Below are 19,264 nucleotides of genomic sequence, written 5' to 3'. Positions count from 1 at the left end.
AAGAAGAAGATGATGATGATGATGATGGTAGAGAGAAAAAAAGATCTTTTCTAGGTAAAGGGGAAGGTGAATGGGATTCTTTTGATGCGCATCGAGAGAGAAACGAAAGAGGTTTTCAAATTAATCACAATTCAATAGTGTAAACTATTAGGCGCAATCAGCCAACCCTCCATCAAATAATCCCACCGGTTATTGAATTTGTGTCTTTAAAAGCGTTAACTTTGAATACACACAACACAAGAGCCAAAGGAAAGAAAGAAAAAAGCGAAATCGGTTATCCAGTAACAAATTAATTGTATCGAATCTTTTTTTTTCCCAAACAATACAAATCACGAAACCCTTTTGAAACGGAACACAAATTTTTCACAACTAAAAACTCTACACAGTTTGAGAAGAAAAGAAGAAGAAAATGAAAGGAATCAACAAAGAAAAAAGGTAAAACAAAAGAGGAGAAAAAGAGAAAAAGAAATGTAAAAAATTCTAAAACGAAAAATGAAAAAAAAAGAATAAAATTTTAAAAAAAATTCTTTTCGAAAAAAATACTCAACTTAAATTCCATTAAACTCAGTAGATGGCGCGACCTGCAATTCGCTTGCGGATTAGAATCGTGGGAAAATCAACTCATTTGTATTTCTTTTCTTTGTCCGCGGTTATTGAAGTTCGATGTTATCCCGGGGTGAGAGTAACCGAACCGAATTCCGATTTTTCAATTTTTCTCAAACCAAAGAATTGGTTTTTTGGTTTTCTCTTCAATTTTAGTACAGTTTTTTTTCTTCTTCTCAATTGTTATTGTTATTTAATTATTATTATTATTATAATTATTTGAAAATTATATTATTCTTGTAAAAGTGAAATAGATTAATAATACTATTATACAAATAAATCTATTTACGTACAACAAACATATAAAATCTTATATAAGATTGATACATACACAACTCATTCTCAATCCATCTCGTTTTTTTTTATATATTTATATTTATATATATAAATATATATAATTTTTGTTATATGTTATTATGGCAGAATGGATTTTAGATATTTCTGATCCATTATATGAGGAACCATTTCGTGCTCGTAGTCACACTTGGCCTCTACCACCTACTAGTTTATCAATTAAATCGGAAGAAGATGGTCTTTCCGATCCAAATAACAACAATAATATCTCTTTGAGTGGTGGTGAAGTGTCCAGCGGTGAAATTAAACCAAATGGAAATTCAAGTGATAATAGTGGTCATAAGAAAAATTCTTCTCGACGAAATGCTTGGGGTAATATGTCTTATGCTGACCTTATTACCCAAGCAATTCAAAGTTCTTCGGAGAAAAGGTTAACCTTATCTCAAATATATGATTGGATGGTACAAAATGTTCCATATTTTAAGGATAAAGGTGATTCAAATTCTTCTGCTGGTTGGAAGGTAAATTTTTAATATTCTATTCTCTTTTTCCTTTATCCATGTTTCCCATTTCAATCTTGTTCTTTTTTGCTCTGTTTGTTTTTGTGCATCATAATTACATGTTTATTCAGTTTAAACAAGAATATCCCTTCTAGTCTACTCTGATTTTTTCTCTCTTCCTTTTAACTTTTTTTCTTCTCTTCTCTCTTCTTCTTCTTCTCTCTCTCTCTCTCTCTCTTTCTATGTGTCTCCATGTCTCAATTTTTACTCTTTCCTTTTTCTTTTTCTCTTTCTCTTTGGAAATATTTTCTCTTTCATTTTCTTATTCTTTCATATGTAAAATCTCATTTTTGAAACCCTTTTTTTCTCTCTCTCTCTTTAGAATTCTATTAGACACAACTTATCTCTTCACAATCGATTCAAACGAGTTCAAAACGAGGGAACAGGTAAAAGTTCCTGGTGGGTAATCAATCCGGAAGCTAAACCGGGTAAAGCTGCAAGACGACGGGCTGCCAGCATGGAGACGCAAAAGTATGAAAAGAAACGAGGTCGAGTCAAAAAGAAGGTCGAAGCTCTTCGCAATGGTACTATTCTTGATGATAAAGCATCTCCTGGTTCGTCTGTTTCTGAAGGTTTAGATATGTTCCCGGAATCACCCCTTCATCATGGTTTTCAATTAAGTCCTGATTTTCGACCTCGAGCCTCGTCTAATGCCAGTTCTTGTGGTAGACTTTCCCCAATCATAATTGAATCAGATTTACATGATGATCACGTATGAATATTCATTCAATTTTTTTCACTCAATCACTTCAGTCACTCTCTTCTCTCTTCTCCCTCTCTCTCTCCCTCTTTATCTCTTCTTCATGTCTCTCTCTCTCTCTCTCTCCATCTCTAAATTTCCACTCTCATCATCATCATCATCATTTCTCTCTCTCTCTCTCTCACCCTCTATCAATCTCATCTCTTTCTTCAAGTCTCTCCCTTTCTCCCCATTTATCTCTTTGTGCACTTTCTTTGCATTTCAATGATAATCTCAAGGCCAATGAAACTTGTCATCATTATCATCTCTACATTAACCATACATACGAAAAAAAAGCTAATTCTCATCATGGTCATTATCATCATCATTTTACTTTACTTTACTTTTTATCATGTTTTATCATGCTTCTTATCTTCATCATTATATCGCCATCTTTATCAACATTTTACCTTGAAGTGATCTTTTCAAACATAGGCCTTCTCTCTTTCTCTTTCTTTTTCTCTCTCTTTTTCTCTTGCAACTCACATGATGCAACATGTGATTCATCTTTCGGCGCCATCTGTTGGTTGATAAGATTCATCACTATCATAATAATAATAATAATTTGGTTCACCGTTATTATAATTATTACCTTTACCAATTTTCATTTTTTCCTCTCTCACTAATCAACTTACTCAAATCATGTGATAACTTTTTTTTTCAACAATTCAGAACTCTTATCATTACTCATCTTTATGATGATTATGTAAAGAGAAAGAGAAAGAGAAAGAGAAGATAAAAAAGAGAACTAAAAATTGATAGATTATATTTGAGTTGATTTGATTTTGTCATTCAATTGATTTCTAAATGAATTTTCTTTTCCCAAGCTGTCGTAGTAACGTTTATTTCGAAATATTGTCTGTCTTTCTCTTGCTTTTTCTCTTTCTTTAGCCTCATTAGAAATCTAGTCTATTACACTCATTCACTCACGTAATTGACTTTACTAGAAGCATGAAAGTTTCATAATAATCTCTCTTTCTCTCTTCTTCAAACGATTAATCTATTGAGATTCTGATCGTTCCCATTTCAAGTATAGTCAGTTCATCACTTTTTCCTTCCTTTTCCAATCCTTGTGTGAATTGATCTGACTTTTGATGTTCAACTTCTCTCTCTCTCTCTCTCTCTCTCTCTCTCTCTCTTTCTTTCTTTATAATTATAAAGAATGAAAAGTTACTATTGATTCCCTGAACAGTTTTCAGTTGAATAAGAAATTCAAATCTAATCTGAACACTCTTGGTGTTTATTTTTTTTTGTTGAAAATATTAGTTGACATTGAATCTTTACCAAGAGTTATACACTTGAATGTTTACTGTTTTTCTGGTTCAATGGTTTGGGTTTAATCAGCAACATAAACAGTAAGCATGGTTTAAAGTACGATGTTGATTATGTTTCATTGGTTTTCAGCTTATTATAATTAGCTGAGAAGCAGCGAAAGAGTTAGAGTACATTACTACCATTAAATCTATATCTAAATCTAAATCTATCATGATGACTATCATTTTTCTGTTAATTATACTAATGATTTATTTACTATCTCTCTTCTTCTCTTTCATTAGGCTCCTTCCTTGTCCCCAATATCCTCATGGAACTCAGATTTACGTTTATATAATACCAATGATGTTCAAGATACGTACACGGAAAAGTTGGTTGAAATGGCAAACACCATGAAACTTGGTGGTCCTAGTTACAGTTCGAATAGTCCAAATTCACCTCAGTCTCAAACACAACAGCAGCAACAATCATCACAACTTCATCATCATCTTCAGTCTCAACAAAGTGGTTCATCTTCATCTCCAAGCAGCAATTCTTTGACCAAATCATACACCAATTTAAACTGTTTTGGTGCTACAGGATCAAATCTTACTTATTCAACTACCTCCATTTCTTGTAACTCTATAAATCAATCATCTGGTGATGGATCAGATGTTAATTCAAGTCCAAACGGACCAATCTTGTTAGATTGTAATTCCTCTGAATCATATTTTACATCAACTAATACGATAGACAGTAACATCACATTGACCACATTAAATACAATTAACAACAATACAAGTACAAGAAGTCCAAACAAGCCAATAATTAATTCCGAGGCAACAACTTTTGGCGCCAATCAAAATAGTGCCAACAGTTCATTCAGCTCGTCAAACATGTCACCCTCTCTGTCTCCCAGTCAATCAATGGATTTACTTTCCAGTTCAAATCAAGTAAACAGTCCATTGAGTAATAACAATAATTTCGGCTCAAAAAGTAGTCAACAAAATCAATCACAATCAAGCAATCGTCAATTAACCTCCCAAAATAGAGGTAAACATATTTTGCTTTTTTTTTTATTGATTAACCTTGTAAACCAAACTAATTTACAATTTTTCTTATTCTTATTCTTCCTCCTCAATTTTAATTAATTGTAAGGATTTGGATCCACTGGTTTGGATAATGATACTCTTCGTCGACTCAATAACAATTCAAAATTATTAGGGTCACTTTCATCACTTGGAACCACAGCCTCCCAGGTGATGGGTCACATACTGTCCTTTAACAATCCATTGCCTAACGATTTGGATTTAAATATGGACTCATTACAGGGAGGCTTAGAATGTGATGTAGATCAAGTAATAAGACACGAATTATCCGTCGAGGGTAATCTTGATTTTAATTTTGAATCAATGCAAGCCTCAGATGATAATTCAATCCAAGGATTAAATGGTACTTTTCGTTCCAGCCAAATGTCCAACATCTAAGTGATTCTAATATTGATTTGTTTTCTCTTCATCTTTTTTTTGTTCGTTGTTATTTCAACACACAAATACACCTTAACACCACCCAAAACGCCTTACTCTCTCTCTCTCTATCACACATACATACACACTAACATTTACCATTCATAAATATATATAATTTATATATTTACCTGTGCTACAACAAAACTTACCTTTAAAATCCCCTGAAAACAAAAACGATAGGAAATCTATTTTAAACGTAAATCTGTAGTTACACTTAATTGTTACCACACACATATAGCTCATATTGACAGTTAATCATCATGATCAAATGGATTAACTGTCCATGTGAATAAGACGAAGTGAAAAAAAAGACTTATAAATATCAATTAATCCAAAATTATTATATATATAAATATTATATATATTGAGAGAAAACAAAATCAAAATGAAAAAAAAAATCAATCAATGCTGTTACATATATATTCTGATGACAAAAGAGTATTAATCAAAATCAATCAAAAAATTGAAACAAGAAAATTAATTTACAGATTTACTAAAACAATAGTTATCACCTTCTCCTCCCTACTAATGCTTATAGTTAGAAAGCCATAATTAACTTTTCATTTGTTCTAATTGCCCGGTAATTAAGTTGTAAACTCTTCTTCTTACCTGAGGTTTATATCTCTCTTTCCACCCTCACCCTAATCTTAATCCTCTTCTTTAAACTTTTTTTCTTCTCCTTCTTTTTTTGCATAAATGTTCCGGTTCTCTCACACCTTTTGTTCAATAATCGTTGTTGTTGTTTATTTTTAAATTTGTGAAAAAAAATCTACTATTTTAACTAATTAATTTAACTCTTCGTAACTCTCTTCAAGTGGATAAACAATCAAAAAAAAAACAATAACCTTCTAACTGTGTATATATAATATAATGTGCGTCAAGAAAAAAACAAAAAGATTCAAGCCCAAAGCTCAAAAATACAAAATTTGATTTGGATTAAGAAAAAGATTCATGTTAATTGTTTCCGTCATCATTTGGGATTAATTTGGTTCCGTTTTTCTTTTGTATGTAATATTACAAAAATCAATTCCAAAAGATGAACTTCAATATCAACCACCAATCATCATCATTTTGGATTTATCATCATCATCATTTACTATTAATTTCTAACACGATCAACTTTCTCTCTCTCTCTCTCTCTCTCACTCCATCGCTGGGATATCATCGCATCAATCACCTTGTTAATTGCTGTTGCTGCAACTAATGTTCATCTTTGGGTATTCATTGTCCCTTCTCATCACCATAAAAAGAAATTGCCACCACTTTCAACTAACGAAGAAGGAAAAGTTTAGCTCTGAGTGAGATTTTCTCTCTCCCCTCAAATAGCCGCAATCGTCGTTGTTTCTGTTTACCTTTTTTTTTAATGGAAAAATTTGTTCGGTAATAAGAAACCCGTAAAAACGAAAGTAGAGAAAAGCTCCAGAAAGATGAGGAAGATAAGATTTTTGTTTTCTCTCTTATCTAAAGAGAAATAAAGAGAAAGAGAAACTTTGATTACCTGTCTTGAGAAGGAGAAGAAGAAAAATGGAGGAGATGATGAGGATGATGGAGGAGGAGAAGGAAGAAGAAAGATAAACTTGTAAATGTTTATTATTTTTTTTTTCTTTTCTGTTTGTGAAGCAAATCATCACTTTTTTAAGAGGATGAGGAGAGATGATGATGAACGTTACACATAAATGCGACTTATTACTTTTTTCTCTTTCTTTTCTTTTCTTTCTTTCTCTCTCTCTCATTTTCTCTTTACCTGTAACTTTTTCTATTCATCAAAAAAAGAGATCAGAAGATTCAACTTATCGTCCAATATATTGATTCACAATTGCTGATGAAAATATAACCTTTTTTATCATGATCGTCATCAACTATCTCACCACCATCTCGATGCTTCATCATAATTATAATTATTATCATCACATTTTGACAAAATTATTATCAAAATTTTCTCAACCTGTATCATTATCTTTATCCATAGACTCCCTCATCTTTTTATCCGCCTCCATCTTTTCACATTATCCTTTTCTCTCTCACTCTCACTCTCACTCTCATTCTTTATCTTCTCTTGAATCTTTCTTCTCATTGTTACCTTGCTTTTCTTTCTCGTTCTGGATTCTCTCTCTCTCTCTCTCTCAGCCTTTTCCCTATCATCATCCTTGGCATCATTGGAAACCTTCATTTACCCAATTTTCTTTTCTCCCCCTCCCTGTTACTCTCTCTCTCTCTCTCTCTCTCTCTCTCTCTCTCACACAATTTTTTGTTACCTTGATTTCTCTGTTTCGAGGTTTTCTCTGTCTCTTCATCATCCTTGACTCCATTGAAACCTTCAGCTAATCAATCAACAGTCTACACACCATCATCATCGTCATCATCTGGTATCTCTCTCTCTCTCTCTCCCTCTCTTCAACCAGATCTCAACCTGTGTTTATGACCCCAAAAATGATGAGCCTTTTTTTGCCTCTTTCATAGCCTCATTTTTTTTCATAAAGTTGATAATTCCTGTCAAATCATATATATTGTAAGATAGATGACCTTTTCAGATCGTTAATCACAACACACCAACAACCAATCATACACATTACCTACATACCCGGTGTTTTCCTCCTGAATCAATCCCTTTTCATGTAAAACTGAATTAAACAAATTGGATTAATCGTTCAAAAAATAACAAAACTAATTTTGAATTTACTTTTTTCCCCCACTTTTTCTCAGCTCAATCATTTCCTTTTCCTCTTTGGTCATCCATTTTTCTTCTTCTTCTTCTCATTATATTTATCATGCTAATCATCAACTGTTGATTCTGATCATTAACATCTGATCATCTGAGAGGGTCAATCTATTTAATCTGCTTACTCTCTCTCTCTCTCTCTCTCTCTCAAATGAAAAGTAGGTCATTCAATTAGCTTCAAGTCAAAGGTTGAGTGTATTAACTTGAGATTATGATTAAATATTAACGAGTTAATTAATTTAATTCAATCTTAATGATTCGGCTAACTTATTAAGCCTTAGCTCTAATCACTCAATTGAACTCAATTTTTCAGCTTCCAGAAAAATTATCGTTACAATTAACAATTTACTGATTAATCAGTTTTACACTCAAATTGAAAATTTAATTATCATTATTATGGATTAATTTTTGATTTCGTTGAAAGTTTTTTTTTTATCAATTAACTTGTTGATGACTCTAATTAATTGTTTGCATTTTCTTTTTATCACAGAATTAAAATTAACGAAACTGAAATGTTTTAATTGTGTCAATCGGTACAAAGTCGAAACAATTTAAATTCACCAAATCTAAAAATAACTTTTTTCGTAAAAAGTGAATCTTAATCATCTCCTCGAATGCCCTTCATCCTATTTACTATTAATGACCCAGTTTTATTTTAGTTACAGTTTAAAGGAGAAACTGTTGATTTTCATGAGAGAAAATTTCAACTATTTGAGAGAGAAAAGAAAAGCGATTTTTTCGAATTAGCCTAAAAATCGATTATTTTCAAGGTTTTGGTAAAAATCGATTCTAATGTTCGATTGAGAAGATTTTCCCAGGGAAAAAGGGGAAAAATTTAAATTCTCTCTTTAATTTTCTCTTTCTTTTTTCCTCTCATTTCAATAATATGAAAGGAAAGAAAAAGTCTAAATCGATTTTTGTATAAAAGGAACTTGCAACTCGATTGGAATTAAAAATCGAAGCGGAAAATAGTTCTAATTCTAGCCAATAGATGGAGTTACCATCTCTTAATTGTCAGAAAATAATTGTTACAATTATAATTTTATTTTCTTTCCGCTGGAAGAAAAGTGAATGAAAATCAAACAAAATCGGAAAGTTTGATTGAGAAAAACAAAACCAAACACAAGATTTACTACAATTAGGTTGTTACAAAAATAACTCAACAATTAACTGTGATTGAAACAATAAACCAGATTAACTATTAAACTGTTAAGAGATTAAAATTGAATTAAACTCTAAACCTAATAATCAATGATAATAATAATGATAATCTCATAGAATCCAGTTTCAAGAGTAATCAAATAATAACCAATACAATTAGAAGTAGAAAATAAATTCAAACAATCAACTGTATATGAATAATTAAAGAGTTAAAATAACTTTTAATTTCCGAAAATAAATTCAAAGGTAACAATTAACTCTGAATAATTAGTAATCGATACTAATCAACAAAATATTTGATATCTTTCATGGGATTATAATCAATCAAAATACTGGACCAACGTTGATTGTCAATCAAATTTTAATCAACAGTCACACACACTCACTCGTATTGCAATCAACAGTCAATGATTACAGTCAATTGTGATCTAATTGTTGATGTTAAATTATATCACGATCATCATCTTAAAGGTTAAATTGTCACTTGAATTACCAAAACAATCAAGCAGCACAAAAAAAGTGTCAACTTTGATTAAACTGATAAACCAAAATTGACAAAAGGCAAAAGGTTAATGTCAACAATAATCAAGTTGATTGTTGATCAGTTGTTTAATCGTTAATTTGATTTGATTTGTCGCTGTCATAGAGGGAAAAAATTAACTAATCATAAATGATCAAACGTGTGTCCAGTGTCAGTTATTCAACCTTAACAATTAACCTTAACCAGGTATTTAAATTGTTTGTCAATTATATAAAATAACCTGAAAGTTAATTGTTATACTTATGGATTAGTTAATAAATGAGTAAGGTTATCTAGAAAAAAAGTAATTACAATTTGAAAGCTAAATTGTTGTTGAAAACCTTTCCTTTCAAACTGAAGATTAGGATTATCCCAATGATTAGATAATCCAATTGACACATTGATGTTAATCCAACACGTGCTCAATGCTGCACGCGCTTTAAATTTAACACTAAATTTAAGTCTAACTTTCAATCATATAATTAAAATAATAGATAAACAATCAAGGTGAATAACAATCAACTCGGAAGAAAAAAAATCTCAACAGAAAATAAGAAACAAAACAAAAAAGGTAAACCAATTAACACCAACAATCAGAATCTATAATGAATGATTATCTTTAATCACCAACTAACTGTTAACAGTTATTTGATTAACGGTTAACTTTGCATCAACAGTGATCAACAATCAAATGATCAGGAGCAGTTTAATCATCAATGATAATGATTAAAAATGAGCAACAATTGATTCTGTGATTTAAATTAAATTCTCGACCTCCTACAATCATAATTGTAATAAAAAGAAACTGTTAACAATTTAACATCGACACCAATGGCCCACCAAGTAACCATACCCTCCATCCACCCTCCACCTACCCACCCACCTCGAATAGCCTTCATATTAACCCACCTCCAACCTCCAACCTCCCACTCCCTGATTACACCTTATGAACAAAGATTGACTTTCATTTGGATCATAGTATAATTTCAATTGAAGTGATTAATTTAACCTTAATCAACATAAATAAACAATTTATCTATCAAATTGATGATCTTTTTACACTCACCATTATCATAAAGATGATGATGATGATGATGAGAGACAATGAATAAGATGACAAGACAATTGTGACAATTGTGTCAAATGAATTCAAATTAAAGGGCAACTTTTATATTATAAATGGAAAACTCAATGAATAGAAATTTTTTTTTTTTCCAAATCAACATTTTTTGTTTTCTTCTTCATCTCTTTTATCATTGGAATATATTATTCAATGGTGACACTATGGTCTCATCAGGGGGTATCTCTTTTAACTCCCAAATTACCTTTTCCTAGTTTTGTGGGTATCATCATCATCGTCATCAACATCATCATCTTCATGTCTTCCTCTTTCTCCTCATCCTCATCCCAACACCAAATGTGACAAACATTCATATGGTTACATTGCATTTCGACTCCTCGCTGATTCTTATATCGTTTACAGTATCTTCCTCTCTCTCTCTCTCTTCATCTTTCATCAATATCATCATCATTATCACCTCCTGTAGTTTCATCTCTCTCTCTCTCTCTCTCTCTCTCTCTCTCTCTACCTCACTTTCTCTGTCTTTTTCATCTTTCTCTATCATAATCATCATCTTCTCTTTCCTCATAGACTCTTTATCTTACCATTTTGTCGTCACTTTTTGTTCATCATCATGATTATCATTATATCAAGTTAATCGTTTATTCATATCACGATTAATCTAAACGCCCTTTTGTAAACGATATCATCATCATAAAGATGATGATGATGATGATGATGATGATGATAAATTTTAATGATAAACTTGTGATAATGATATACCAAAGTGAAAATCATATCATACCAACAACTGATTCAACATATGAATGAAAAAAACTTTTTGCATTTTCAAAAGTTTTCAATGCTACAATCATTATCATCTCCATCTTCATCCTCATCCTCATATCAACTTATGCCTTTATCCATAGCATCATCATCATCATCTTCTGTAAATTGAAACAATAATATCATCATTTTCATAAAGGAAAACAAAATTTTCCCTTTTGTAATATTTGTTATTTTCAAGAGTCTTCGTGATCCAGCCAGATGATGATGATGATAATGTCGTTGACGACCATGGTGATGTTGATGATGATGAGGATAAGGATGAGGATGAGATTCACCATGTGCATATACCTATGAAAGTTCACGTCCTTGAATCAAGTACAATATTGTTGATGATAATATGAACATCGGTAACAAAAAAAAGTGTCATGTATTTTGTAAGGTTATTCAATGTTGATACAATATCTTTTACATTTATTTATATTATTTTCATCCTCATCCTCATCCTCATCATCTTATGACAATGTATTTTATTTACTTCTTACACTTGATCATCATCCTTAACAATAACACTTCATTTCCCTTTCAATTTATGTGTCAACATGGATGCTGATGGTTATGATGAAGATGCGAAAACTTTTCATCTTTTATTTATCATCTCAATATCAATTGAATGTTATAACATTATTATCATTATCTAATAGTGTTGATAACACAATCATGATGAATTATTATCATCATTCAGATTAATCATCATCATCATTGAGCAAAAAAAAACATTCACTTTTCCCGTAACTAATTTCAACTTTTTGAGTGGTCTGAGAGTTACAACACTTGTTACCTTTAATTGTAACAATCAGTTGATCCAGTTAAACAGTAATCAAAAATAAACATAGACTGAAAACTGAAAACTGAAATGAAAAAAGTAAATGATTTAAATCATTTATGTGAATATTAATTTTCCTAATGATAATTGTTGTTGTTACTCCGGTTCCTTGATTGTGTTATATTATTACAATCATTTTCAATTTTGTCTTAATTTCCTTTGGGATTTATTGTTGATAATCAACAGTTAACATTAGATTGTATTTGGTTAAATAATCAACAACAATCAAGACACTTACAAACTACAAGAAAATAAAACAATTTGGACGGCAAAAAAAAACAAATCAACCTACACATTTGTTTTTGTTGATTAAAATCATGAATCTAATTGTAATTGCAATTGATTAACGTGACTTCAAGTTAATCCATGGCAAAGCATTTAGGGATATATGATTAGAGACAGAGGATTTAACCGTCAATCTAATGGGTTGATCATATCATAAGAGTGCGTGTTGAACGCGTGCCAATTGAAATGCAATTGAAGTTTAATCAACAACAACAAAAAAAAACGATCGACATTTGAAATCGGAAAACATTTGCCTTCAAGATCTTACACTGATTAAGCTAATCTGTTAATTGTTGCCTTAATTTTCACGCCTTTTTGCACGTTCAATTGTTGCAAGCTAATCATCAACATTAATCAACAATTAGCTCACTTGATAACTTAATTAAGCTTCAATTGTTACCTTGAATCGAAATGATAACTTGATTGATTTTCGAGTGAAAATTTTTTTTCCTCCTTTTTTTCAATTATTCAGTTTTTCCAATGTTTTAACTTTGCTTTTACTTGTTAATCGGATTAATTTGATTTGATGATTATCTTTAATGTAATGATTTGATTGCAATTTGATTTTCTGATAAATGAGTTAATATTTGGATAAGAAATGAGTGGAAAGGATTTGTTACTTTAAAGCTTATCCATTCATCATGTTTGCTGTTTTCTACCTTAGATAATGAGCCATTACAGATTATCAGAATTGATGCTTATCATCATTACATCATCATCTTCATGGATACAATGATAATCTTCATCCTTATCTTCATCTTCATCTTCATCTTTATCTTTATTGTAAAATTATATTCAAAACACGTTACAATGTTTCGAGTCGAAGCAAAGAGTTTCCAACGATTTTCCCAAGACTATTTGCCTCAATGTGAGATGATGATGGAGGAGAAAATTACTGCAAGAGAGTGGGTTTTGGTGTTCGGTGTTCGGTGTATGAATAATGGAGATTCAGTTGTTTCTATGAACTTTTTTCTTCTTCTTTTACTTTAATTTGACTTTAAACTCGATAGGAAGTGTAATCATTGTGATACATTTTCATTTGAATGCTCATTGAAATGGTCGATAAAATTTGTTACTTTATTGGATTAGAAAAGGAAAAGAGGAAGATAAAAAAATAAAGGCTCATTTCCGATCATGATGATCAGTGGGAGTGGATTAGGGAGATGGAAAAGTAGACAGAGGAAAAGAAGAGAATTCACTTTGTCTTCTTGAATCAATTCGATTCAATCTTTTCACGAATTCGGAATAGTTATGATGTGATGCTGATGACAAGGATGATAAAGAAAGAGGAGATTCGAGAGAGAGAGAGAAAGAGAAAGGAAAATTGGAATCGAAGATAGAGTGAAGTTTTTATATGAAATTCTCATGGAAAAGAGAATGAACTTTGTTCATATATGAGATTCTGCGTGTAAATTGAAGGTAAGAAAGCGGAAGATACACGAAAAAAAAGACAGAATAAAAGACAGAGAAGAGACGAAAGGAGGAGTTAAAAAAGACCAGAATAGCCAAAAGAATATAAACAAATCTCACCCTACCCCACCCACTTTTATCTATCACTAACCAATGATAATGGTAATCATTTCATGTGAATATCTTTCGTTTTCCTGGTTATCGTTGAAACAGAAACATTTTTCTCTTACTCGGTGATTGTAATCAATTTGCCCAAATGAGGCCAAAATTAATCAGGGAAAAAGGACACAATCAAGTCAATTGGATGAAATTAATCGTAATTAGTAATCCTTAATCATGGTAATAGAAGAGAGAGAATGCAAAAAATTAAGACAAATAATGTTGAATGAAAAAAGAAATCAATGTTAGGAGATGAAGATTAAATTTCAAGTCTGATGATGATGATGATGAAAAGTAGCGGATAAATTAAGGGATAAGAAGAAAGTAGGAGTTGGTGTAGAGGATGAAGATGAAAAGAAAGGGAGAGAGAGAGAGAGAGCTCATAAGGATTACATGAGATTCTAGTGTGAAAGCCTTTTAAGCTGAAAATTTGAAACAATGTCTAATCTGAAGATCTGATGATATCCTCAATGAAATAAAAAAATCATGTAACCAGGAAACAGGAAAATACAAACAAAAACTCAATGGTTATCATATTGATTGGTTAACAATAAAACTAAATTAACTAAGCATGTTGATCAAATTGGTATAATCAATGTTCAATATTTGACAAAAAAATTCATCAAACCTCCAATCCAAGTTATTATCTTAGGTCTCAGGTCAGTTCAATATATATACATGGGCTCTTTTGATTCGGAAATGAAGTGATATGAATGGTCAACAGTTTCCGGTTCAATATTAATTCATGAGATGGTCTTTTGATATTCAGTTTGGTTTAATGAACTTTTCCCTATTGATTCAATCGATTTTCACAGTTAAACTCTATGGTCTATTGCAATACTCCGAGAATAAATTTATAATATTATTAGTATTTAATTTTTAGATTATTTATCATGAGAAAATAAATTTTGCTCTGAGAAATTACATGATAATGATAACATATTGAATCTGAAAACTCTGTAGGTGTCAAACATATGAAACTTTTTATCAGAACTCAATGTTTTCTTGTCTTGACCATTCGAGACTAATATGATATTTATGTGTCAGAGGGAGGATGATTTTGATGATGATGATGATGATGACGAGGGGAAAGTGAGCTTAGTAAACGATGATAAAAATAAACCTCATGGGGAGACTTAGTATTTGTATTAATAGAAAGAGAGAAAGAAAGATAAAAGGGGAAAGAGGAAGAAAATGATTGAAGATGATGAGGATAACTCACCTAGATGATGATAATAATGAAGACTATAATGATGATGATGATGATGATGATGGATGAGAGGGAGAGACTCTCATTCATTAGGATGTTCAGGTTCAATTTTCACCATCAATGTTTTATCAAACATTCAAAGTTTTCACATGTTTTCATTAATGATTCAGTTATGAATCAATTTTCATCAACACAAGTTGATTGATTAGATGTTAATTGTGATCGAAAAACTAAAGAGTTAATAGAAAACAAAATTTAATCAAGTTCTCTCTCCCTCCCAATCATGATTCTAAAAACATAGTAATAAGATGGAGGCGGAAGAGGAAATTATCGATCTCGAAAAAAAATAACAGAAAAGTTCATTTGATTTGGTATCAAAATCTTTATATGTTGCCATTGAATTCAAGACAATTTAAGAGTTTGATTTCGTTTTGTTTGGTCAACAATCAGTGTAATTGATTAACTATTTCTCGAATTGTTTACTTTAAATGTTCTAGAGTTAGAACAAGTTTTTTTTTTTGCTAGTTCGATATTCAAATAAACAATATCGATAACACCCCAAGTGAAAGGTAAATGTTGATGTTGTTGTTTGAATGGTTGATTAGATTTAGATTGTTGTTGTTATGATAATTTGGTTTATCTTTTTTTTTTTGCTTTCCTTCAGAATCTAATTGTGATTCATTGTTGAAAATTAATTGTATTCCCTGGATGTTGGTATAACCCTTAATTGTAATTATAATGATAATTGATGCAGAAAATTTTCAGAATCAACTCACATGAGAATTTAGTGAACATGTTACTTTGGTTTGGAAAGTTTACAATTTTCGAATTTGTTTCTCTTACTCAAATCTTAGAACTTTTTATTTAACCAACAGAATTTAATGATAATGATTCTCGAATTTTGTTAGAAAATCGAATGAATTTTTCATTTCGATCTCATTATATGATCTTTATGACGATAATGAAACAGAATTGAGAATTTAATAGAAAATTCAGGGAATTCTTAGTCAATGATAATAATAACATGAAGACAATGATGATGATGAAGATGAAGATGAAGATGAAGGAAGATGGAAAAAGGAAGTGGGATTGTATAGGCTTGAAACTTTTGTTCTCATCTTATAGGTAATCCAGTCTAAGCTTTTATCATGTCTCCTTCAGCTTGGAATCTGAGTAATAACTGAATTCTAGTTTCAGAATCTTCATTGAGAATTGGATAATGTTGATAATAGTTGGAAATCATTTTGATACAATTTTATCATCCAAATAATAACACTTTCATCCTAGAACCTCTTCCCTGATCATCATCATCATCACCATAATAATCATTAGTATCATTGAAAAATAATTGTAATAATATTAATAATATTTATTTATTTACGAGAAAAATTATCTAAATAAATTATTAAAAGTTATAAATATAACTTTTTTTTACTTGGAAATTAGTTAATGACAAAGTGATCATAAATTTTGCTTGTTGTCCCATTTTTACAATCAATGGTTAACCAATTGTCAACAATCAACGACAAGATTTACGAGGGTAACAATTAATTACGATAACGGATGTTAATATGATGATGATGATGAAAACAGTTTCCTTCATCTTCCTTATCATCTTATATTATTATTGATTGAGAAAAAGATCCAATTGAAATGAAAAATTTTCTCAGTCACATTATAATTGTCATTCTGATGATACTTTTCATGATACAAATGATGAAACAATGAATTGTCATCTCTCATTATCATTATCATTGTTTGTTTATCCCTTGAGAGAGAGATACAAGTTACCGTTATCTTTTACACTGAAAAGTAAAATCAATGGGCAATCATTGACACTGAGAGACTCGGGGTGGGGTGGGTTTGTTTTCACTCAATTCTTGTCTCTCAAAATCATCACATTGACATTGAATTTGTCAACAGAGAGGAAAAACTATTCTCTATGGTCTTTTCCATATTCCAGTCAACTCAACTTTGGTAAATTCAGTTAACTTTACCCTTCGACCCTTTAGAAAAGAAAAGGTCATCCAACATGGAGATAGATTTCTTTATGATGAAAATGTCACCAAAATGTCAATTTAAAGTTGAAAAATCAATCAAACAATCGTTCAATCTTATAATACTTGTACTTTAATTCAGTTTCATTATCAACATTTGATAATCATTTTCATGTGTAAACAATGAGTTTTGATTAATTGTATCATGTGTAAATTATGTAATCTAATTGCTGTTGTTTATACAATTAGTTGATTATCTGGTAGAAAATGTTTACCCATAGAGATTGAACAACGAATAAAAAAATAAGGTCAATCAACTAACTGATTGTCCATTGATTGTTGTCACAAACAAAAAAAGGTGATAACTTTACTGTCTCTCTCTATGAGGTTAACAGTTGATTGATGATGATAATCATTATTTATAATCTGTAGTTAATATATTTATAAATCATTAGTTGATTGTTGGTTCAAAATCAATAATGTCCATCAACAGGTTTAATCAACAAAAATCAACCATCATCAGTTGATTTGTTGTTGTTGTTGTTGTTGTTGATTAACCAACAGTAATCATACATAAATTATGTCACATCTTTTATTTTTGTGTCCACCACAACAATCAAACTTGTCAAACTATATAACCAGCTAATCAATTGTGTAATTAATCAATTGATCAACTAACTAAACAGCAAAAAAATAAGATATCAAATAACAGGAAAGATTAACAAAATACAAAAAAAAGGAGAGAGACAGAGAAAGAGGAAGGAGTTAGTCCTCATCATTTCCGTTTCCCCCCTTCAGTTAAACAACAGATGAGGATGATAACAAGAAACTCAATCATGAAAACCATAGCTAATCAAATTAGTCATGATAATATCAACACATAACATTAATATTTAAATGATAATATTACTAATTTAACCAACAAGTTGACATAATTACCTCGTCCCATAAGTATAATCAAAATGATGATGATGATGATGATAATTAGATTGAAGTTAATTAAGATTGAGAAAGTGAGAGAGGAAAAAAGTTTTAATTTCTTATATTTTAATTGAATGAAAATCAAATGAATTTATGAGTGAATATGAGATACAATTGAAATTGAATATTAATGAGACTTGTTGTTGATTGATAACATTAGATGATGATAATAATAAACTGTATCAGTATCACAATTAAATGTTGATCAACAAGCAAAATTTAAACATTTACCGTTATAATAAAATGATATAAATACCATCTGTGACTCAAGGGATTCATAATAATGATCATATACAAGGATACTCATTGGCCTCAGTGGTTTTGTACAACATCATCAGCATCCTCATCTTCATCCTCATCACCAACAGAAAGAGCAAAAAAAAATATATATCAACATACTGATGATGAAAACATAAAAATAGCAACAACAAAACTTAAAGTGTCCTTTTTATATCAATGGTAAACCATTATGATTACACAGTTATTTTCTAGTATCATCATCATCATTAGCTTCCTCATCTTCCTCATCACCAGCATCCTCATCCTCTACTTCATCCTCTTTGCATCATCATCATTGTAAAAAAAGACGACACCAAATCCAACCTAAGATAATACAAAAAGGTGACAAAATCATTTTGTTTCTTGACACAAATCTCATTGGGAATAGAATCCAATCTCAGGTCAGGGTGGGCGAAAAGAAGATATTTCATCCTCATCATCTCCATCTCCATCTTCCTCATCATCTGTTTAGAAGGAAGAAAAAAACGAAACTATAAAAATCTCTTCTGTAAACTTCGGGTATTAATTTAAATCTTCTCTTCCAATTCCAATCGTCTTTATCCCTCCAACTCTCCACCTTCATCCTAATTGTAACATCTCTCCCTTCCCTCAATCTCCACCACCACCACCTCATCTTCATCATCATCATCATCCTCTTTCTCTCCTCCAAAAGATGAGTCTTAAATTTCCGTAAAATCTGTTTAAATCCTTGAGGTTACCTCGTTTATCTCATTGATTATCCCCTAACTATCTTAATCCATTTTGTATTAACAATTTAAATATGAAAAGTTGGCCGTTAATCAAACGCCCACAATTTAAATCACGATATTAAATC

At 30.8% G+C, this 19,264-nt stretch overlaps 1 protein-coding gene across 3 annotated transcripts; it reads left to right on the top strand.

Annotated features, from left to right (window-relative positions):
- The first annotated feature begins 663 nt into the window (after positions 1 to 663).
- On the top strand, positions 664 to 7,655 carry LOC128395707 (forkhead box protein O-like). 3 transcript variants are annotated; one of them, XM_053356178.1, is made up of 5 exons: positions 665 to 1,418; positions 1,780 to 2,169; positions 3,753 to 4,500; positions 4,606 to 4,899; positions 5,792 to 7,655. In XM_053356178.1, the coding sequence occupies exons 1-5, from the start codon at positions 1,020 to 1,022 to the stop codon at positions 5,818 to 5,820; spliced, it is 1,860 nt and encodes a 619-aa protein (XP_053212153.1). In that variant the 5' UTR covers positions 665 to 1,019; the 3' UTR covers positions 5,821 to 7,655. The 3 variants fall into 3 exon arrangements, with proteins under 3 accessions (XP_053212154.1, XP_053212153.1, XP_053212152.1); XM_053356179.1 differs by having other exon boundaries at positions 664 to 1,418; positions 4,672 to 7,655; XM_053356177.1 differs by having other exon boundaries at positions 667 to 1,418; positions 4,606 to 7,655.
- Positions 7,656 to 19,264: the final 11,609 nt, after the last annotated feature.

The sequence above is a fragment of the Panonychus citri genome, unplaced genomic scaffold, assembly GCF_014898815.1.
Source record: "Panonychus citri isolate SS breed McGregor unplaced genomic scaffold, ASM1489881v1 Contig00141, whole genome shotgun sequence".
In the NCBI taxonomy this organism is placed as follows: domain Eukaryota; kingdom Metazoa; phylum Arthropoda; class Arachnida; order Trombidiformes; family Tetranychidae; genus Panonychus; species Panonychus citri.
This window is presented reverse-complemented; position numbering and strand designations above follow the sequence as displayed.